A 23,100-nucleotide genomic window follows, 5' to 3' on the forward strand; every position below is an offset into this window, starting at 1 on the left:
TCGTGACGCTCGAGTTAGGCCGTTTTTGGCGCCGCGCCGCGCGGACCGCTACGTGACCCCGCGCGGGCGGCCCAAACCACGCCACGCCCGGGGCACCGCGGTGGCACTGCTGCCGCGACAGTGTCGCCGCGGCCTCAGGTTCGCAACGCCTTTCCTTTTCGGGCTGTTTGCAACTGAGTTGGCTCTGCAGCTCTGTCACTCATGGAGCGTTCGGCAGTATTCCAAAAAAGAGCGAGCGACGAAAATCAAATCAAAAATTGAAGATTAGACTACTGGGACCCACTGGTTCACACTGCCCGGCCATGTCGCATCCGTCGTTCTGACGGGCACGGGGCCGAATTCCGGCAAGGCCGACTGACATGAACACGACTTTTCAAGCTTTTTTTTTCGCTCCCGTCCTTTCAGAACTTCTACGAGCGTATCCCCGCCATCCCAGCAGCCCGGCGAGTGAATCTGCTTTTATTGCCCGCCTCGCCCCGCCCCGGCTTTATGCTCACACCGGCCTTTTCGGTGGAAACGAGCCTCGAGCCAAACCAACTTCCTTCCCGGCATCCGGAGACCAGCCGGCCCAGGCCCAGCCAGCCTCGCGCCCGGAAAGGCTTTTCGTCAAACTACTCTACAACTCCACTAAAAAGGGGAGAAATTCACGGACTTTTCACGCGAAACCAGGACCAATTGATAATGGACTTGGTTCAGTGCTTTTTTCTGTACCTTTCCATAAAAGGTATAAGAGCAGTACTTCAGTCTGTTTTCCTTGAAAAGAAAAATTGCTTTGTTTGGTTCCCGTCCACAAGAGAGCCCCCTGCGCCGGGACCACTCCTGCCACGTCGCGCGGCAGCGCGTTGGGCTGCCTACCCGACGGGCGCACCAGTGCGGTGCAGTCGTAAGAGAGCGCTGGCGGCAGCGAAAAATGATATGCTGCAGCCAGAATTTTTGTAGTCAGGAGCGCGTTCGACTGCCCTCCAGCGCGAGCCTCCAGCGCCGTCGACCGATGCGGTGGCGCCGCCTACCGGAAGAAATGGAAAACTCGCAATCTTGTTGGCCGCCCCCGCCGACACCCTGGAGGATCATGTTATGACTCGCCACGCGCCACCACCCCGCGGGAGCACCCCACCCCGCCCCGCCCCGCCCCGCCCCGGGCACCATGTGCGCCCGAATGAGATAGGTCGCGATTGGCGGCGACAATCCAGCGAGGGGTTGGCGACGGCGGCGGCGGCGGCGGTCGGCCCAGTGTTCCGGAGGAGATCCGAATCGAGGCCATCGAGGCCGTGATGCGGCCAAATTAGGCGTGCCCTAACGACCGGCGGTAGATTGGCGCGCGCCACTGGAAGGGGGAGGGGGAGGCGCCGAGCCGTCTGGGGCCGTCTGCCCGATGGGTTGCCTGCCGCACGGCGCAGCGCCGAGACGTCGGGCTTCCCTCGCACAGTGGGCCAGAAGACCGGTGGAGCGGCCAAAACTCTAGACGAGTTTTGAGCTCCAGAGTCGCTAAATGGGACTCGAACCGCACGTGTGACCCCACCAATGGATTCCTCGTTCGGAGAGCTATTCATTGGTGGGGTCACACGTTCGGTTCGAGTCCCATGTAGCGACTCTGAAGCTCAAAACGCGTCTAGAGTTTTGGCCGCCTCCACCGGTCTTCTGGCCCACCGTGCCTCGTCTCGGATGCTTTATCGCGGAGAGTGTCTGTCAAGACAAGGCGGCCGCAAGGTGGGCGAGGAAGCTGGTCAGATAACCGCAAGAAACGCTTCACGCTCTGCAGCCGTCCGTAAAACGCAGTAGTGGGTTCCCCAATGTTACCCGTCACCAGTAGTGGGTCCCCCTTTGTTACCCGTCTCCAGAAGTATGGGTACACCACCGTCACTTATACGAATTCTGGAACTCTAATTATTACAATGTGGTCGTACCAATCGGTGGAGTTTGATTGGAGTACTGTTTTGACTTGTTCATCGCTTGCAGTTCAAATTGAAGTGCTATTTTAGGGACTTGGAGCACAGAAAAAAACGTGTCCAAAGTTATAAATCCGTGGCCTGACGCTTCGCTGTTGTGCTTGGGGTGCGAGGGCGATGCTATCTGTTGGCGGGCAATCAGTGCACGTGTCAGCCGGCGTGGCGTGGCGTGGCGTGGCGTGATGCTCAGTGGGCGCGAAATGGGGCGGCAGACCCCACTGCTGCTGCGCTCCGAGTCGAGCCTCGAGCAGGCCATGGCGGGGCCACGGGGCCACCTCCTCCGCGGTCTGCTACCCGGGTGCCGCGTGCCACGCTTGTTCGCACGCCGCCACGCCCGCAGTGTGCGTGCCACGCGTGTCGCGGTCCCTCCCCTCTCCCTCTGGTGTTTGAATGGCCAGCGAAGGGGGAGAGAAAGAACGAGACAGAGCGACGGGGCTTTCACGATCCTACAAAAGGGCTAACCTGCTGGACAGAGTCGGGATGAGGTGACCGGGGGAATTGGCCTTGTGTGCGGCTGTGTGAGTGTGGGCGTGCGTCTGTGTGAGCCAGAGAGAAGGAAAAGGGAGCCTTGTTAGAGCAGAGATAAGACTCACGTCGACACGCCCTGTAGAGACTCCATCCGGCTTCCTGGTCGCGCCCGGCCGCCTCCGACGAGGCCTTGTATCAGACAGGGGGATCAGTGGGTACCGTTCCCCTCGGCCTTCCCCGAGGCGTGCCAAAGCCCGCAGCCTGGCGCGCCTCACGCGGCGACCAGCCTCCCCTTCTCTCTTTTTTCCCTCCCCTCGCACGGCGTTCCGCAGTGTGATGGATATTCCAGGTATTCGTCCCGGTGACGTCACACGCCACGCACAGCGGGGGACACGTGTGGCACGGGGCAGAGAGGCTGGGCGGCGGAGCGGCGGGCCGCCCTGGTACCGCCTCTCCGATGGTTCCAAAGTGAAGCCTTTAAAAATGAATCAAATCGAGCCGCGCGGAAGGGGGTGCCCGTCGGACTACACTTTTCATTCTCCGGGACGGCAGGGCGAGGAGGGGAGGGCCGGGATCTACAGCACGGGCAATCTCCACGGAGCTAAGCCGGGCTGAACTGGTTGGATCTGAAAAGGACGCTGGCGACCTTTCCCCGGGGCCCAATCAACTGGCCAAAAAAAAAAAATGGATCAAGACCTGGATAACCACGAGGAGCCGAGCGGGCATGTCGTGACAGGGCCTAATCAAATCCTACACCTCACTTGCACGCGGGTCGAAAAACGTCGAAAAATCACTCGGGAACGTTATTCGCGGAAGAGTTCGCGGCCGTTTTTCTACCCAAGTGTCCGCCACGCCGCGCGCGGCGCCACCTAGCGGCCGGCCGTGGGAACTGCGAGGCGGTGCAGTAGGCGCGGCACGGCACAAGTGCCCCGTCGCGTGGCCTGCAGTCTCAGCAGTCTCGGCAGGCCGGTGATGGATAAATGGAAGTTGCCGTGTTGGCAACGAGTTGCCCGCAACGCCAGGGCAGGGCCGCCGGGCCGGGTGTGGGCGAAGCGCGGAGCAGCGGCGGGATGCGCAGGGGAAGTTGTCGGCAGTTCCGAGCAGTCGCTTCGCCGCTCTGTCTCACTCGCACTCCTACGGGACGCCCTGAGTGCGAGAGAGACAGCGCGACGACAGGACAACTTGGAACCGGCCTGGCAGCCGCCCCGCGACGCGTGTATCGTCCATACGTCCAAACTTTGATTGCTCAATCACCCACCGGGCCTCACCCCCGCGCGGCCCGGGCCTCCCCAAGCCACGCCGTTACTGGTTATGGCTGCAGCAGAGGCTGGCGACGGCGAAGTCACCCGCTCTGCCTGTCTCTCTCGCACTCGTGCGTCGCGGTGCGAGAGGGACAGCGCTACTCGGAACAAGCCCGCGCCCGCATTACTCCTCGTGACCGCGACAGGCCACACCAAATGAAAGGCCCGGGCAAAAAGGCGGCCACTTCGGGTTGGGCAGCTAATGACTGGCCCGCGTCACCTGTGGTGGATAGAGTGGCCAACCGGCGCGGACCGGCCTCGGGCCTCGGGGATTGAGTTGGCAACCTTTTTGTGCAGACGCTGCTGAGTCCGGAACCAGGGCGGGGATGGGGTTGGCGTGGGCACGGCGAGAGCGCGTGGTTGGGTCTAGCCGGGCTTCGCGTGGCGGTGGCTCTCTGCGGGGTGCAGCCGTGCAAGAGGACCGCCAAGAACAACTTCCTCTCTCCGCCTCTGGCGTGTTGAACTTCGAGCTGGCTCAAGCTCACATGCTAGTGTTGCGATTCTACTGCAGTCCAGCACCGCGGCAACCCGCCAGCCGAAAATGAAACAAAATTTCAGGAACGATAACGTAGCATGAGAGAGATCACAATGACGCCCTCTCTTCGTCGGCGCCCTTTCAGAGGCGCGGGACCGCGGCAGGGCAGCCCGCGCGCTATAGTCCGTCCGGCGGGGTGGCGCGCCGCGGCGGGGTCGCGGGCACCGGAGGCAACGTTACCGCGGACGCGCTGTGCTCTCCCGGGTGCCCTCGCCGCGTATCGACCGGGTGCCCTCGCGGAGGCTAGCAGCCCAGCCAGCCCAGCCAGCCCTCCCCCCGACGCCTCCCCTCGCGCGGTGCCCACGGTGCCCCACCCCGCCGTCGTGAACTCTGGGAGGTCACCCGGGCCGGGTCGATAGAGGCCCTCGCCGGAGGGCAGCGGGGAGGGAGGGGAGGGCCCCGGGCCGAGGGGTCGAGGGCACTCGGGGAATGGCGCGAGTGTGTGTGTGTATAGGTGTGCGTGTGCATGCATGTGTGTGTGTGTGTGTGTGTGTGTGTGCCGGCAACGTCGTCGGCGCGCTTCTACCTGGGCGTGCACGTGGCCCAGGGTGACGGTGCAACTGCAGCACGCTGGACGGCCTGGGCGGCCTGGACGGGCGGGGCGGGAGTGAGTGAGGGTGGCAGACTCTCTACATGCCACCCGCCCTGCGCGCCACACACACACACACACATACACACACACACGCAGGCCGTACTGCAGCGTATACCACTTCACTAGCAGCTAGCTACTGGTTATCGGATGAGAAAACACGCGTTCCTTCTCCTCTTTCATGGCCGGGCGGGACACGCTCCGCTCAACATGGACCAGGAGAAAAAGCGCCAAAAGTTTTTTGCTTACTTTGAATTTGATCGACTGGGGTTGTACGAGGAAAACAGGAGGTGCCCTGGGCCATGACGTAACACGAAGTACTACAGCGACCGTTCTGGACTGGCCCACCGCGAAACGGAATAAAAAAAATGGCATTGTGTGGGCGATGTTTGTTCCATCGGTGGGCGGAGGCGGTGCGGTGGCGGCAGACACGGCAATACAAGCGCGCGGACGGCTCCGTGCAATTTATGGCAGGTTTTAATTCGACGCCGCGGCTCTGCTAGGAACGCTCGAGCACGAGCACGGCGTCGTTGTACTCCACCGCGGCGGCGCGCCGATGCAGCCCCGGAGCAGGCGAAGCTGGGCATGCCGCGCCTCCCCTCCGCGCCGCACTGTTTGCGCCAATAATTATGTTATTTGCCCCGCCTGGGTCCCCGGGGTCCAGGCGGGCCGTCAGTCTCGTTCCGAAGGGTGCTTCGTGGCGCTGTCTCGCGCTGTCTCTCTCGCACGCCCGCGCGGCGTCCCTCCGAGTGCGAGAGAGGCAAGTGCTGGAGAGAAGCAGTCCGCCGGCGTGTGGCGTCCCCTCCACTGCACCGCGGGGGCCGCGAGGGCCGCGTGGACTCGGACACCACTCCGACGGGCACCTCGGCCTGGCCGTCGCCGCCCTGGCGGCGCGTCCCTTCACGTGGCGGAGGCGCGACACCGATCATGGATCGATGCCCGCTTGTAGGCGCGTGTGTTGAATCAAGAGGTGTGGCACGGCCCTCTCCTCCTCTTTTTTTTCCGGCCACGTCGCGGTCGTCGAGGTGGCCGTGTCCAGCATGAAGGGCCCCGTCAGCTGATTTGCTCGGCGCGGGCCGCGCCGCGCCACGCCGCGCCGTGTGTGGACGTGAATGGTAGGGTGTACGGTCGGGCGCCGGGTGGAGGGCGCTCGGACGCACGGACGTCAGACACAGCGACGTCGGACGGACGGGCAGGGCGCCGCCAGGGGGGAGGGAGGGAGGGAAGGGAGTGCGCAAAAATAGGTGTGGCAAGCTCCGGCGGCAAGCGCGCCCTGCAAAGCGAGTGCGGACGACGCCGTCTCGCTCGCACCGCGGACGGGACGCCCGAGTGCGAGAGAGACTGCTCAGCCTGCAGGCGGTCCGGGCCTCGGCCTGGGCCGCGCTCACCCCTCCGGCCGCCTGCCCACCCCGCCGATCCTCCACGAGGAGGAAAGGCGAGCTCGCGCACGGTTTGGACAAAATTCGGTGGTTTCATTCAACTTCGACAAAAAAAACAGTGTTTCTGACGCGAACCCGTTTCCTGGCTGTTGCCATTTCTCTGCTGGGAAACGGCCGCGGCGGCAAGGAATAGCGTTTCTCATAACGGAAGCCCGCCGGATAAGCCTACAAGCGCCGCGCTGCCGGCGGGGGGTCGTGGAGTCCTTGCAGGCGGGCTGCACGGAGGAGGCGGCGGCCTCAAGACAGCCCAGCCACCCTCGGCGGCTGATGGGACCGTCGCCCTGTCTCCCTCGCACTCGGGGAGAGAGACGGAGTAACGACGGGGCCGGGCTGGGCCGCCTAACGCGCCCGTTCGCCAATTATAATTACGGCAGGGAGCGCTGTGGAACAAGAGTCTGCAGCCCGCGGGTCTAATCCCGTTAAAAGAGTGCCGGGGACTCTGACCCCGCGAGCACTGCGCCTTGTGTCTTCGAGTTTCTTCGAGACCATGCATCGGCCAAGGAGCACTTCTCAGGCAAATGCATTTTTATTCAGCTCGAGAGCATTTATAAAACATAAGAATTCTCGATGTGCGTGATTATCAGAGCGTGGCTTGTTTAACACTGCGGTGCACTATTCAGATCGTCGCCCCTCCCCGCCGCGAGGGCGCACCAAATTGTTTGAACAAGCGGAGGAAAAGGGCACTGGCGTGTGTTGGTGTGCGCCACCAGTGTGTAGACACGTGTTGGCGCGTGTGTGTGTGTGGGTGCGAGAGAGAGAGGGGGGGGGGAGGCTGGCTGCGGCGAGGGCGGCCGGCGCGGTGCGACTGGGTGGCTCGGATTCCTTGGCAACGGGAAACGGACCAATTTGGCACGGCGCGTAACACAAGTCAGTGTATCGGCGGGCAGGAAGCGCCGGAACCCAGAGCACACGCCGCGGCAAAAGGCAACCACATGCCCAAACCAGCTTGCTGCAGGTCAGAATCTAGCTCGCCGCACGCAGAGAAAGGTGTCCTCAATGTTCTCGCCCTCCAAGATCGTCATTCCATAAAAGTAACAATTTTCTTTTTCGTTCAAGTGCAGTTATATTTTTTTCTCGCGGTTCTAGATATGCAATTAAAATGATAGCGCTGCTGGTATGAATTTGTCATGTCACTTGGAAATACAGCGAGAATGGCCGCCCCTTTTCCGACTGATCTGCCAGGTCGAGTGCCTCGGGCCGACCGTCCGCAGAGGCCGCGCATAGCGGCTAATGGTGGAGCCGCAGCGCCCGCCTCGCTCCGTCTCTCTCGCACTCGCGGGGCGCCCCGTCTGGGTGCGAGAGAGACGGAGCGAGGGCTGGCCCGGGGGCTGCCCTAGGACAATAGTCCGGGGTAATGGCGGCCGGGGCCGAAACGAGTGCCTCCTCATTATTCCGCGATATCGAAATGGAAGCACTCGCCGTTTGCCGGCCGACCATTATAAAGAGTTCCTCGTTTTGTCTTGAATGGGGCCTCCGCGTGGCTATTCGCTCCGCGGCCTCCAATTTTTGGCGCCCGGAACGATGCACTCGCGGAATAACGATGACACGGCGCGGCCCGCCGCGAGGCTACAGCCTGGCCAAAGCCGCGCGCTGTGCACACGCGACGCGCGCATTTGTCACGGCGGCGCACTCGAAGCGGACACGTCGATACCTCGAGCGCTGCGAGGGCCGCGGGGGCCGCGAGCACCGGCATGACAGCCCTATCCCGGCCCTCCCCTCCCTGCGAGCCTCGCTCCGACCCTCGCTCCCTCGCCGCACGGACAGCGGCCGCGATGTTGCGGCAGGCTGGAGCCACTTGGTGGCGAAAAAGTCGCGCGCCCTTGTCTGTCCGTGTGTGTGCGTCTCTCTCTCTCTCTCTCTCTCTCTCTCTCTCTCTCTCTGTGTGTGTGTGTGTGTGTGTGTGCGTGTGTGCGCGCGAGGCCGACCGCTCCACACAGAAAACAGCCGCCGGACGTTTGGGTAGAGAACGAAAAGGGCTGCTCGGGGCGTTTGCTTTGCGAGTCGACCAGCCCGGCCCTCGCCGGTGGCGGTGGCCTTTGCCCGCCGGTACCCGGTCCGCCTGGTCTACTACCTGGTGCGTGCAATTAGTAATGAGGGCCGACCACAAGCAGCCTGATAGGCTGGGGTGCCACTGGCCGCGCTAGGGGCTAGCGGCGTGGCGTTAGCAGAGGTCGCACAGTGGGCCGGAAGACCGGTGGACGCGGCCGAAACTCTAGACGCGTTTTGAGCTCCAGAGTCGCTGAACAGGACTCAAACCAACCGTGTGACCCCACCAATGGATTCCTCGTTCGGAGAGCAATCCATCGATGAGGTCACACGTTCTGTTCGAGGCTCATTTAGCGATTCTGGAGACTCTCTAGCCGCCTACACGCCCTCTGTGCGTCGCGCAAAAAAGCCCCATTTTTAACCGCGTCCTTTCACTTTTAATTTGGCCGCCGTCGTCCCCGTTGCCTCTATCCGGGAGAGTTTCGCTCCTTGACGGGCAGTGCCCTGGGCAGGCGGTCCGCAGGTTGCAGCGTCGGGCGTTGTGTCGGGTGATGGAACGGTCGGCCCGGCTGCATGATTTCCCCCGAGGTGGGGTCTGGGTCTGGGTCTGGGTCCGGGTCTGGGTCTGGCCCAGGCCGGGCCCTCCAGAACGCCGTCAACCTCTTGCCCGGTCTCAAGGTGCTCTGCACAGACCGGCTCCAGCCAGCGGCCAGCCGGTCCAGCCCCTCCAGGACCCGGGCCGGGCTAATTTCCCGATGGCGCATTCCTGCGGCAGAGGCGGTGTAGGCCAGGACGGTCGCCACGAAGAATGCTCCAGGCTTTGTTTGCGTTTGTCCCGTCCGCTTCACTCGAAGGAAACATTAATTGACTAACTACCTTTGCCAACATGCCACCGGCCTTACTCAGGAACAGAGATGAAATTACCTTTATTTTAGCAACAGCCCTCTGTCTCCCTAACATAAAAAATATAAAATCGCCTGTTTGGCCCAGCAGCCGGCGGCACAAACATGGGCGTGTGTCCTTGCGTTGTTTCGGGACACGCTATGCGTCTTTGTCATGGCCGCTGGGCCCGCCGGCCCGGGTCCAGGGCCCTCCATCCAGACCGACACGGCGGCACTGGTGGCGGCTGGAGCGATGCTGGGGCGGTGCTGGAGGCAGCGAGCAGCCACAGCCCTCTCTGGCTGGCACACTTTGGCGCTAACTCGGCCCCGGAGGAGCGCGGGCTGACGCCATGCTGACGCGGGGCTGTGCGAGGCAGGCTGTGGGAGGCAGGCTGCACGACGCGGTCGTCAAGAAGACAACTACTCGCATCTTGAGTGGCGTCCACTCCCCTCCCCTTCCCCGAGGCACTCCGCTAGTGGCGGCGAAGTTGCCCGTCCCGTGAAGCGGACCGACCGGGCCGGGGGACGCGGCGCCATCGCGCCTTACGGAGTCGGGGTAGGCCAGCGGTTCTCAACCTTTTTCCGCTCCCGACCCCAAATTTGTAGCCAAAAATTTCCGCGACCCCTCCTTTAGCATGCCTTTGACACAAAGTGGGATAATCCGCCTTTGTTTGGAAGCAGTATTGTCTCAAAGTTGATGAAAACGGTCAAAAATGCCTTTGAAAAATCGTGTTTTGGGCCGACTTTAAGCAGCCACTGCGTCTGATCCGAGGCGGGTCTTCGTACTTTCTTAACGGGCATTTGGTCTTTAGACCTTCCTTTAGCATGCCATTGTTACGGAATGCGATTATCTGCCTTAGTTCGGGAGCAGTGTTGGCTCAAAGTTGATCAAATCGGTCAAAAATGCCTTTGAAAAATCGTGTTTCGGGCCGACTTTTAGCAGCCACTGCGTCTGATCCGAGGCGGGCTTTCGTACTTTCTCAACGGGCATTTGGTCTTTGGACCTTCCTTTAGCATGCCTTTGTTACGGAGTGCGATTATCTGCCTTAGTTCGGGAGCAGTATTGGCTCAAAGTTGACCAAAACGGTCAAAAATGTCTTTAAAGTCGGTTTTGATCAACTTTGAGCCGATACTGCTCCCGAACTAAGGCAGATAATCGCACTCCGTAACAAAGGCATGCTAAAGGAAGGTCCAAAGACGAAATGCCCGTTGAGAAAGTACGAAGGCCCGCCTGGGATCGGACGCAGTGGCTGCTTAAAGTCGGCCCAAAACTCGAATTTTTCAAAGGCATTTTTGGCCGTTTTGATCAACTTTGAGCCAACACTGCTCCCGAACTAAGGCGGATAATCGCACTCCGTAACAAAGGCATGCTAAAGAAAGGTCCAAAGACCAAATGCCCGTTGAGAAATTACGAAGGCCCGCCTCGGATCGGACGCAGTGGCTGCTTAAAGTCGGCCCAAAACACGATTTTTCAAAGGCATTTTTGACCGTTTTGATCAATTTTCCGCGAAATTATGTTCCCGGCAGTGCTCGGCCTGTAGGCCAGCCACGAAACCACCGCGACCCCAGGTGACCTCAGCCCGCCGCGACCCCTCAAAATTTTTTCGCGACCCCACTTGGGGTCGCGACCCTAAGGTTGAGAACCACTGGGGTAGGCAGTCCCGCCGAACGGGGCTGCGTGCGGATGGGCGCCATCGCGCCTTACGGAGTCGGGGTAGGCAGTCCCGCCGAACGGGGCTGCGTGCGGATTGCCTACCCCCTGGGCGCCATCGCGCCTTACGCTGTAGGCAGTCCCGCGGAACGGGGCTGTGTCTGGGACCGCCCAGCGCTAAAGTGTTGCTAAAGAATTAAGCAGCGTTCTAGCTGCATTAGTAAGCGGCCCGGAAAGTGAGGAACCGTGTTGCACGGCGCATCCAGACAGTTCAAGTGGCTCTGGCTCCCTCTTTCCGGCGGGCAAACGCCGACAACGACTGCTTGGTGGCGTTGACGAGGATGCCGGCCTCGCGTTCGTATCGACGTGGCTTTGGCGTGGCTTTGGCTCCGCGCGGACTCAAAGCCACAGCAAACACCACGGCCGTTCCATTTGCCTCGGCCAAACACGTCTCTGGCCGTCGCACTGTCCTTGTCGAGACCGGGAAGGCAGGCCCAGGCAGGCTGTCCAGGCATCGCGGACTGAACTACCCTGGCATTTGCAGGCGAGGGATTGGTGGCCCCTTGCAGAGAGACTGGTGGAAAGGACCTGGAGGCATTGTCTCCTGCGGAACGTGTTTCCTTCCCCGAAAGCAATGCTTTATCATACTTTTTTGGCTTCTTGCCTTGAGGCGCCTAGCGGGCTTTAAAACGGTCCGGATGACCCCTCCGAGGAAGAGGCCTCCTTTTTAGCCTTCCGGGACTCCGCGAAAAGTAAGTCCGCTTCAGCATCGCTGCCTTGCCGTCCGACGAGGCGCGCTTGATCACCGTCTCGGGACCGAGTCTGGCACGTCTCAGACGCTTTGCAATCACACTGATTCGTTTCACCCGGACCAAATCGACTCCCGTGTCGAGTAATGGAAAAGTGAGACCCTTATTCTGGGCGCGATCACAACGGCTGTTAAAACACGATATTTCATTTTTTAAATCGATAAGCTAACTGATAAAACATCGGTGCGCAACCAAAGGTTTTTTCCCAACAAAGTAGCATTGCGTTCCGAGCACTCGGGTCACAAATAAAATTTTATTCGACCGATATGAGATATGTATATGTGACGACTAGATCGCAGCCAACATACGAGCTGCCATAGCTAAATTCCCAGCCCCCCCCCCCTCCCCGCCCACAGTGTGGGGCCGCAGCATGCGCGGACTAATTGACAAGCCGACTGGCACACTGACGTGTCACAGGTGTCAATCCAGACCTGGAAACGAGAAAAAAAAGAGAAAAAGCCATGCAGGATGCAGAGAACACAGGCGCGAAAGCACGCTGTTAACTTCGACCGCGATTTTGGGAGTCAACTTCTTAGAAGAGAAACAAACATGAGAGGTTCAATGTCGTCAATAGTATTGAAATGAAACGATTTTCATCAGCTTATGCGACTCCTGGCGACTCTACTAGAATGAATGTGTCTTTCTTTCCTCCGCGTCAGTAAAATAATTGTCCCAACGCTAGACGTTTCCCTTACGCGTTAGCAAACCTAATTCTTTTTTTCTCCGAGCCACGCCGCCCCGCCAGGCCCTGCCAGGGCTGGGCACGCGGCGCGCGCCTCGGCCGGCAATCTTGACATCATGAGACAGCCGCCCCGGCCGGCAGGCTGGCGGGGGAAGGGTTGGGGGCGGCTTGGCCGGTGTACACTTGATAAGCCCTGCTGGGGGCAGAAAACAAGATAGTTGAATCAGCATGACCACCAGGGCGGCACCAGGGCGGCACCAGGGCGGCACCAGGGCGCAGCGCGCGGCGTAGTGACGTCACTGGACCAATGGCGAGGGGGCAGGGCCGGCGGGGGCCTCGCTGGAATGTGGGGGACGGGGCCCTCGCCGGGGCCCTCGCCGGGGCCCGGGCTGGTCCTGGGTCTGCGAATGGGGCGCCGGCAGGGGCGTGCAGGGGCGTGCAGGACGCAGGGCGGGGAGCGGTATACCTCAGCGAGTGGCGGCCGAGGTGGAGGGAGAGGGCCTCCTCGCGGACCCTTGCCCCCACCCCGCGGCGCTGGAGGCGGGCCGTGCCTGCCGTGCCTGGCGTGCCCCTCGAGCTCCAGCAGGCCGCGCCGGCGCACGGCCAGGTCTGCGCACAGGCCCTGCCTCCACCCTCCCCCGCCCCGCCTCGCGCCGCCCCCGCGGCACCGCGGCACTGCGACCCGGAGGGGGTAGCCGGCTTGGCTCCGGGTCGGCGCCGTAGTGCTGCAGAGGCGTGCAAGACGGGACGGGACGGTGGCGTGGCGGGCAGCGAGAGTGTACATCGCCCTGCCCTTGTTGACAGTGGTGATGCCCGGCCAGTGAGCGGTGCAGGCCGGCGCCAGTGAGTGACAGAGAAGAACACCCAGTCCCCCGGAGTCCCGGACAGCCCGCGACCACGGCGGCCCAGGACACGGCGGCCACGACGGCGGGCTCGGCCGGCGATGGCGGCGGCACGGCGGGGTCGCTGCTAGGGCGGCTGCACCGTTCGGCGGCGTCCTACCTCACCGCAGCGCCCGAGGCGTCCGAGGCGCCGCCGTCGCCCGGCCGCGTGGCCAACCTCAGGGGCTACCTCGTGGGCCGCTTGAGCACGCTGCCCGACACAGGTGAGCCATCATCACGCCCTGCACGTGCACGCGCCCGTCGCGGGGGCTCCTTCGCGCTCCGCGGCCCCGCTAGGCTGTAGGTCGACGGGATGGCTTGCGGGGGGAGGAGGAGGGGGTCGATGGTCCTCCTGCCCCCTTACCCCTCCCTCAAGGCACTAGTTCGAAGGGCTTTGCGTGCGGGCTGCAAGGGGTGGGGCAAGCCCGGGCCAGGAAGCCCCCTGCCTTTATTTCTGGAAACAGCGAAAAACGAACAAATCCCATGGAATACCGCGGTGGCTACCGCACTTCACCGCGCCGTTTCTCGCTCAGTTCCGAGTCCTTTCGATTTCTCGGCTGGTGTTGGACAATATCCAGGGATGGCCCAAGCCCAGCACTGGCTAGAAGGCAAAGCGCCACCTTGTCGTTCCACGCCTTCCGTTTACCGCAAAAAAAATGTGGATGAAAACACTTCGGGAAAGTCTTTGAAAACAAACATTAAAATAGGAAATATATGTTTTAGAGTGCGGCCGCTTGACGCCTCTTCGTTTAAAACTAGTGTGCCGGAGCAAGCGTGGTTCGAACCCGCATAACTTAGGCCTCAGCATGCGCGCGCTGCAAACGGAACTCGTACAGTGAATCGAGAGCGTACTGCTGCTGTGCAGCCCCTCGGTCAGGCTCGGTCCTGGACCTTCCAAGGCCGTCCTGGTTTTCCTATGTATTCACTCTAAATGTCTTACCAAGAAATTTTCCATAATACGAAGGAAATGGCGCAGGCATAATACGAAGGTGGTTTTCCTTGGTATTACGAAGGTTTTTCTTTGTATCTTACAATGAAAAAGCTAAAAAGATTCGTATTACGAAGGAATGTTGCTTTGTATTGCTTGCGCCGAATTCACTGTAACATACGAATAACAGAGGTCAAATTTCATTGCAGAGTGTTTAGCATAGGAGAAACCAGGACGGTCCTGGAAGATCCAGGACAAAGTCTTCGTGCTCCGATCGCGGGCAAGCAGTTCCGTTCCACGTAGTAACGGTCCCAGACCCGCGGCCCAGGCCACTGACGGCACTTGACATAAATGAAGTCCGTGAATTGCAGCAGCGAGGCACCTGACACGCCCAAAGGCGCTACCGACACCGCGGACTTTGTCACCAAATAGAGATACACTTGGGAAGGAACCCGATGCATTGCGTTGCAGTGTTGCACCGCTGCGGTATTTGGGATGGTCGTCTGCCGAACCGTTGCTTGTTATTCCTTCCCATTAAAGTCGATGCTTAGGGCAAACACGCCGGGCGGGGCGTGGCGGGGCGTGGCGGGGCGGGGCGGCGCGTGTCCCTCGGGGTTAGGCTCTAGTTCAAAGGGAGAGGGTCAGGAGGGTGGCAGCGTTGCCGAGCCGAGGGGGGGGACCATAAATTTATTTCAGGTCACAACACACTGTAACGGTCCGACCCGTCTCGTCAACTTACGCGGACAAAACTTCCCGGAGAAAAAACTCGCCCGGAAATTGGTGACGCGGCCCCTCTTCCCCGGAAAGGAAAATACTTGTGCCTTTTCTGAGTCCTCATAAAGCATTCACGACCTTCGAGCGCCGCCGCGGGGTCCTTTGACAGGCAAGTCGAATCAAAAATGTTTGCTCACCCCACCGAGCCGAAGCGACCGAAGCAGCACGGTGTGTCGCTCTCGACATTCAAGTGGCGGCTTGGAAGCGGAAGGGGGAGGGGAGGGGGAAGGGAGGGGGGAAGGGGGAAGGGAGGGGGGATGGAGCGGGCGGAGGCAGAGGTACGGGGTGCACTTCCCTTTTCCACCAATTAGCTTAATTACGGTAACCCCACTGAAAAATAGTTTGAAAGATGAGCTGCAGCGCTAGATAACCGGGCGAAGGGCTGGGAAGAATGTCGCCGCCAGTGTGTCGGAGCCGAGGCCTTGCGCCCTTGCCGGCCTGGGCCAGAACGGGACGGCCCCGCTATGCCCCGCCAGGCCCGGCCGCCGCCTGCCCCACCGCAGACACGGAGGGACGCAGGTTGAACCGGAGAGGGAAGAACAAAGACACTTGTCTGGTTTTGTCCGAACAGTCAAGTGCACTCGACGGCAAAGGGGAGCGGATGAGAGGGCGGAGTGGGAGGAGGTGCCGCGGGCGGGGGCGTGCGGCCCGCGCCGAGGGTAGGGGAGGGAATGCTCATTAGAAATTGGATTTTGTTTCGCATTTGGATGATCACAGCGCCGCGCCCCTTCAAGGTGTGCCGGCCGGCGCGCTTCACGCCCTCCGGGGCCTGCGCCCATTGGAGCGGTTCCTTTTCTGTCTGTCTCTAACCCGTTCTGGGAGAGCGCGAGAGAGACAGAGCGACACTGCGGGGTCGTTAGTGCAGGCCGCGGAAATGAGTGATGTTGGCGGCCCCGACCCGCGCAAGGCCAGGCGGCCAGGCCGGGCAGCCAGGCCCCGCTCTAGATTGGGTCGTCGCCCGTTTCGACGAGGGGTGCGGGTGGCTGCCGTGGGCGGGGGAAGAAAGGGCCTTATTTTCCCCCGGAAACGAATCGCTAAAATATTTAATACCTGTTTCCTGAAACTTTGATGACGAGGGGTTGGAGAGGGTGGCGCCCGGAGGGCTGCGCCGCCACGGGGTCGCGCGCAGGGTTGCCATCCTGGCCACGCACGAGCTGGCAACATGGCCGAGAAAAAAAAAACACATTTGAAAAATTTCGAAAAACATTCCTAGCAACATGTATAATCGCGGACGCGATAGAGTAGGGTGTCGACAGTGCAGGGCAGGGTCGCGCCGGGTCGAGGGCCTCGTTGTGTTCGTTCTCTCTAATAGTCGCCTCGCGTGTGTCCGCTGTTTATCCGCGCGCCGGTCGCATCGACGCCGGTATTTATAGTGCCACCCTTCCCGGCAGCGACATGCGAGGGGGCCGGAGTGTGCCGCCTGGAAAAAGAAAAGTCCGCGTTTCCAGAAAAAAAGTGACAGAAATTTTGACTTTCGGGTGTTAGAGAGGACATGAGAAGTTTCCGATAAATTTTCTTCCACCAAAAAACAGCAAGTTTTTTTTTGTCTTTTTTTTTCCCTTTGCAACCCCTAACTGTTAACGCACCTCCCCGCTGAACCACCCTCAAGCCCTCAGCCGGGGACCTGAAAGGGCCTTGGGGGCGCAAAGGGCGGGCGGCGGGGCGCAGTGGGCTAAGGGCAGCGGGGCGGGCGCCACTTGAGCCCCGCGTACCGCGTGCGCGCTGTGCTGCTGTGCGTTGTGCTGCCGGCGAGGGCGCCCCGCCTCGCCCGGCCCGCCCCGCCACACCAGTCGGCCGCCACGTGGTCGGCTGGTGTGCTCCGGACCTCATCACGGCGTCCCTCCCCACCCCCTTCATTACGCAAATGTATTCATGTGATCGCCACGCCAATTAGTGTCTGCTACGACATGTAAATAAGAAGCTCTGCCCCACCCCCTTCCGATGTGGCTCACGATGACACACTGTGACGTCACAGTGACTGCTGCAGTGCATGCTGTGCTTCTGTCCGCAGGTCGGGTGGGCGGGCGGCAAGGACTTGGGCAGGGCGGCCGGGCTTACACTGCGCACCCCTCGCGAGTCCTCGCGTAGCCTTTAAACCTCGCGAAACCAAAACACGGGGAGGGATCCGCCGGGAAGGCCAGAGAGACAAAAGCACAAAACGCGCTAACACGAGCATCTTTTGTTTGTCTGTCCGAAGGTTGTTGATGGGGCTCTAGACCATGGGGACGGTGCTGCCCATGGTGCCGCTCAGCCAGCCCCCGCTCCACCCGACCAGCAGCCCGGCGTCGCCGTGAAGCCTGACCGCCGCCACGCGGACTCGCCGCCGCCATGAACTCCATACCCGTGCTGGGGAACATTGACTGGGCCAACCTGCGGGCGACAGTATGGGCGCGCCTGCAGGAGCCGACGGCCCAGCGCAAGCTGGTGCTCGTCATCGTGTGCATCGCGCTGCTGCTGGACAACATGCTGTACATGGTCATCGTGCCCATCATCCCCGACTACCTGCGCTACATCGAGGAGAGCGACCCGGACTGGGAGGCGCCGCCCATCCCCAAAAACGCCACCACGCCGGCGCCGGGCATGCCCGTGCACCGGGACCACCACGGCCAGGACACGTCGACGGGCGTGCTGTTCGCGTCCAAGGCCATCGTGCAGCTCATGGTGAACCCGTTCTCAGGGGCGCTCATCGACCGCATCGGCTACGACATCCCCATGATGATCGGGCTGGTCATCATGTTCCTGTCCACGGCGGTGTTCGCGTGCGGCCGCAGCTACGGCCTGCTGTTCTTCGCGCGCAGCCTGCAGGGCGTGGGCTCGGCCTTCGCCGACACGGCCGGCATGGCCATGATCGCGGACCGCTTCACCGAGGAGTCTGAGCGCTCCAAGGCGCTGGGCATCGCCCTGGCCTTCATCAGCTTCGGCTGCCTGGTGGCGCCCCCTTTCGGCGGCGCGCTCTACCAGTTCGCCGGCAAGGAGGTGCCCTTCCTGGTGCTGGCCTTCGTCTCGCTCATGGACGGCATCATGCTGCTGCTCGTCATGAAACCGGTCAAGGAGCAGCTCCGCGAGAGCAAGGAGATCAAGGCGCCCAGCATCCCCATCTGGAAGCTCATGATGGACCCCTACATCGCCGTGTGCGCAGGCGCACTCAGCATGGCCAACGTGGCGCTGGCCTTCCTGGAGCCCACCATCTCCCTCTGGATGGAGGACAACATCACGACGGACAACTGGAAGATCGGCATGATCTGGCTGCCCGCCTTCTTCCCGCACGTGCTGGGCGTCGTGCTGACCGTCAAGGTCGCCAAGCAGTTCCCGCAGAAGCAGTGGCTCATGGTGGCCGTGGGGCTGGCCATGGAGGGCGTGTGCTGCTTCTTCATCCCGCTGTGCACCTCCTACAAGGTGCTCATGATCCCCATCTGCGGCATCTGCTTCGGCATCGCGCTGGTGGACACGGCCATCCTGCCCACGCTGGGCTACCTGGTGGACGTGCGGTACGTGTCCGTGTACGGCAGCATCTACGCCATCGCCGACATCTCGTACTCGGTGGCGTACGCGGTGGGCCCCATCATCGCCGGCAGCGTCGTGGAGGCCATCGGCTTCACCGCCCTCAACGTGGGCATCGGCTTCGCCAACCTGCTCTACGCGCCCGTCCTGTCCTACCTCAAAGACATCTACGACTTCAAGCCCTTCCAGAGCGAGGCCAACATCCTCATGTCGGACCCGCCCAACAAGGAGTACCAGACGTACACCATGCAAGACCAGAGGCTGGTGTCCGGGGAGCTCAAGAACCACCTCGAGTACGGCCGACTACAGGACGACAACAGCACGCAGATCGCAGAGACCAACATCGACGCGCCGGGCAACGGGTACGCGGCGGACCAGAGCTGGGGGCAGGGCTACCAACAGCAGGGCTACCAACAGCAACAGCCACAAGGCTACCAACAACAGGCCTACCAGCAGCCTGCGCCGCAGGCCTACCAGCGGCCCGCCGCGGCCCCCGCACCGGAAGTGCCCACGAACCCCTTTAGGCAAGAAGCGCCCAGCGCTAGCAGTGGCACCAACCCGTTCAGACAAAACTGGTAAATTTTTTTGTTGAGATATATGCTAGTATTGTAACTGCCTCAAACGGCTAGTTTTGTTTTGTGAAACATTCACGCATGCGTGGTTACCATCGTTATGAATTTAAAGAGTCGAATGCAAAGATATTTATTGAAATGTTATTTGTTCGTTCATTTATAATCTTATGGTCAAGCGATTCGACGCTAGCTTGCCAATAAAGAAAACTGGTCAGACGTCGATGGAATGTATATATTGTAGAACGTTGACACTGTTAAATTTCACACGAGAATCTCGTAAGAAAACAAAACAAGATGTTATTTGTTTAGTATAAAAGAAATCCCAATCCTGGTTGATTGGTCAAGAGGAAGAAGCTTCCTCATTATTAATGTTGAATGCGCAAACGTTAGTCTAGATTGTTGCTAATTTGTTGTTATGATGCCTTTGAGGCACTTTGTATGAATCGGTGATAATAGCAGAAGTGAGGTATATGTAAGGTTACTTAAGACTTAAGTTCAGTTTGTTTTGTTTCGAGGTTACACTGGTGAGATCATTTATCGATCCACCGTATCGCCAAGAAATCATCAAACATATCAGGAACATTTGTTCCATTTAATTGTAAGAATCTTAAATGTGTAAGGAGTGTATGGCTAGGTGCATGCAAGAGTGAATGCGATATGAATGTGAGTCAATTGGTTTTCAATGGGATAAGCATAAGTTTGATTACACGGCAATGCACTTTATAAACAGTTCAGACTATTTCGGCGCACATCATCGGGCGCAGAAGTAGTTTGCAACTGTATATAGAATGCCACTTGCGTCTGCTTGAGGGGTGAAAATGGCGTGTGCAAGTCGAGAAACTTAATTTTTTAACTCTAGATACTATCCATGATGTTTCGAGCACATATCTTTGAAAAGACTGCCGCCGGTAGACATGTATCACTTCCTTCTGTTTAGCAGGTGCTTCAGATACTACTGTATATAGATGAATCCCCTATCCAGGCGCTCTATGAGACGTCTGTCCCCTTATCATTCACTCGAGTCGTGACGTGGATTGTTTCAATGTCTCGTAGGTTATCCAGACTATGATCTTTACTTTCAATGATCGGGAATTGTGGGTTGAAAAGGAATATTCTGAATAACCACAAAAGTAACGTTTACACAAAATCTCTAGCGTTTGGTACAGTTTTGGTCACCTGCCGAGAGGAAATTAAGTGCCAGTAGCCATCGGCACTTTCCGCCAGAAACAAAAAGTGGCCAAACGTTAAACTGGTTATGTAACCAAGGGGATCCACGCACAATTAAACATCCATTATTTTTTTCAAACGCCATGGGGAAATCCTGTCTGGCTCCAAGAGTGCGGCTGTCCACGCGGAAGCAATAAAATTAGTATATTTTCTCTTGTGATGTTATCATTATTGTAGATTATATCAATGTAGTTAAAAATGTGTATGATTTTGGAATTGTGTAGCATAGGCGAGAACCTTTCAAATGATCTGATCATTATTTCCTCATCATTACCTTCAACAGCGTAAGATTGCGAAGTTTCGTAGCATGTAAGCGAGTACCTCAAAACGCTGTTCAGTGGTGCATTTTCGTCACGACCTGTGCTCAGCAAACACCATGGTGCAGCCGTTTGTAATTACAATTGTACTTTTGACGTGTCGGCAATGCTTAGCTTTTTAGGTGGCTAACTCCCTTATTCTTTCACTTCCACAAAAGCATGCGTTTTGAAGATAATCCTGTTGTGCATTACGCAAGCGTGTTTTGCATAAAAATGTAATTATGAGTTGTATGAAGATCTTCAATGTTTAAACTATCGAGTTACTATTTTGCCTTACTACGTGGTGGTTGTAAAATCAAATTATCTGTACATAAGTAAACGCAAATTATTTTATGATTGCGGTAAGAAAGAAGTTTATGTCGCTAAATTCATATTTTGTTAACGTGATAATAATAGATGCAGTGGCATAGCTGCACTTTTGCAATTGTGCTGGTAAATCAAAGAGTTTTGAAATTTTGACAAGCTACTTGTTACTTATCAATCTGTTATTGTTGGCCTGTTGTGTATCGATAAATTCTTCTAACAGTCAGTATCATATCATCGTTAATGTTCACTGTTTAAAGGCTGTTTCTGCAGTTTATGAGTTGAATAATAGTAAATCGTTTTAAAAAGAATGGTGTACGCATAGTGACAAACTAGTATGGAATTCAGAAATTAGATTAAGACATTGGTGCAAAGCCACAATGAAACTGTGTTCGGAAGACCTCATTCAGAATAAGTACAGCTACAGAAATGAAAAAATATAATCAGCGAATTTATTTATGTGAAATAAATGCACTGCCATAAAAGTCAGTACACCGAATTTATTGATTTAACTCGGTCTTTAAAACTCCCAAAGTACAACTTGCAGCTACACATCTGAATCAGTATTTGGCACGAACACGTTACTGCATCCAACTGTGAGCTGCGGACATTAAAGATTTTAGACACACTGTTGTGTCGCTGAATCAAGTATTATATTTATAATAGATCACTAATTCGCGTTTAATGCTTCATTATTCCGCTTGTATAACAAAACTTGTATGTGTTTAGAAAATTTTCAACCTTTTAGTCCTGGGTGCCAGAGTACAGTGATGCCGCGATGGTAGACATTGCAAGATTCCTCTCGTAAAAAATAATGTACGTTAAACTGTAAATAAAACATAGTTATTAAAATAATACACCATTTTCTATCAATTGTTTCCATTTAATCCACCACATGATACACATTCGTCTTGACCGTCGAGCGCTGATCCTCTTTCAAAATTAGTCACTCTTTGCACACGGGGTGGCCAGACCGCGGAAGGCGTCCGGTGTAGTAGCAGGAGTCGCCAGAGCCTCGGCAGTGAAAGAAACTCAACAAAGGCAATGCACCCTCTTCTACCGCCTTGCCTGCGAGGTGCAACATGAAGCAGCCCTCCCCTTCCCTACACTGCGGCCTGGCCGCGCCTGGCCGCGCCTGGCCGCGCGGTACGGGGTGAGAAGCATTACTATCTTGGCGGGCTGTAAGAAGGGTGGCTGCAATTCGCCCAGGGGAGGGGGTTATTAACCACCACACGGACCAGCTCGGGCTGCTCCGGGCCCCCTGCGGCGTGCCAAACGCCCCAAGCACCACCCCGCCAACCCCGCCCCGCTGGACGAAGATTGTTCCGGTGGCGCTGCCGGCGCCGCCAGGCAGGGTGTTGTGGAGGTGTAAGAGACAGCGCGACGGACTGACGCCGGGGCGGAACTTTTTTTTTTTGTGGGAAGGAATAGACTGGGCTGAGGTTATTCCACAGAATAACAGTGGGACAGGCGTTCAGTTAGGTCGTAGCATATCACTCTTATGAGGTTCCAAGTAAGCATTGCGCAGCTCGGGGAGAGGCAGAGAGCGAGGCAGAGCGACGTGCGCTCTGCAGCCTCAGGGCCAGCACGGCCTCGAACGCGAGTCTTTTTCTTCCTTCCCTCCGCGGGGTGGGGCGGGGCGGGGCGGGGCGGGGCGGGGCGGGGCGGGCGGCCGCCCGCAGAGTAAGACGCCCGGCCGCCACCAGCACCCCTACAACGCCCTCCTCGGCCGGCGCCCCGCTGTCTGCAGGACCACGCCGCCCCGCCCCGCCCCGCCCCGCCCCGCCCCGGCCACTCCAGAGACCCAAGGTCGCCGGGGCTCCGTCCCGCCCTGGCGCGCCCTGCCGTCACTCCAGGAAACGCTGGCGGCCTTCTCACGCGCGTGTGCTGTTCCAGGATGGCGGCAGACAATCATGGACCTGCCCAAGAAGGTCATGGCGGCCGTGAGCAGCAACGCACAGGTAAGCCGACAAGCTTTTCGTCCTCAATGTAGTCAGAGTTGTTTCTAGAGGGGGAAGAGGGCGAGTAGATGCCAGCGCGGTGCGGTGCGTCTGGCGCGAGCTTCGATCCCTATCGCCACGCTGTGATGACCTCGGCCCTCCCCTCGCGGTGCCGCGCGGTCCCTCGCCGCGGTCCCTCGCCGCGGTGGGTCTCGCCGCGCTACCCCTGCTATCGAGCGCGCCTCTAAAGCCGTCAGCGGAATAAGCTTTTCATAGGTAGGCTTAGCCGGCAAACTTTATGGGGACACTTGTTCGTGAGGCGTGAGGCGGCCCACGCGTTGGGTGGCCCGGAGCGCCCGGACGGCCCGGA

The 23,100-nt window shown here is 58.8% G+C and overlaps 2 protein-coding genes across 4 annotated transcripts in view; one reads left to right on the forward strand and one right to left on the reverse strand.

Annotated features, from left to right (window-relative positions):
• The window catches only part of LOC117643863 (extensin-like), a 68,843-nt gene that overhangs the window by 31,084 nt on the left and 14,659 nt on the right, over positions 1-23,100 (reverse strand). The window lies entirely within an intron of this gene.
• Positions 13,263-21,647, forward strand: LOC117643866 (vesicular acetylcholine transporter). Its single transcript, XM_034382989.1, has 2 exons — positions 13,263-13,392; positions 17,068-21,647. The coding sequence occupies exon 2, from the start codon at positions 17,199-17,201 to the stop codon at positions 18,948-18,950; it is 1,752 nt and encodes a 583-aa protein (XP_034238880.1). The 5' UTR covers positions 13,263-13,392; positions 17,068-17,198; the 3' UTR covers positions 18,951-21,647.

Source organism: Thrips palmi, unplaced genomic scaffold, assembly GCF_012932325.1.
Source record: "Thrips palmi isolate BJ-2018 unplaced genomic scaffold, TpBJ-2018v1 HiC_scaffold_17, whole genome shotgun sequence".
NCBI classification, from domain to species: Eukaryota; Metazoa; Arthropoda; class Insecta; order Thysanoptera; family Thripidae; genus Thrips; species Thrips palmi.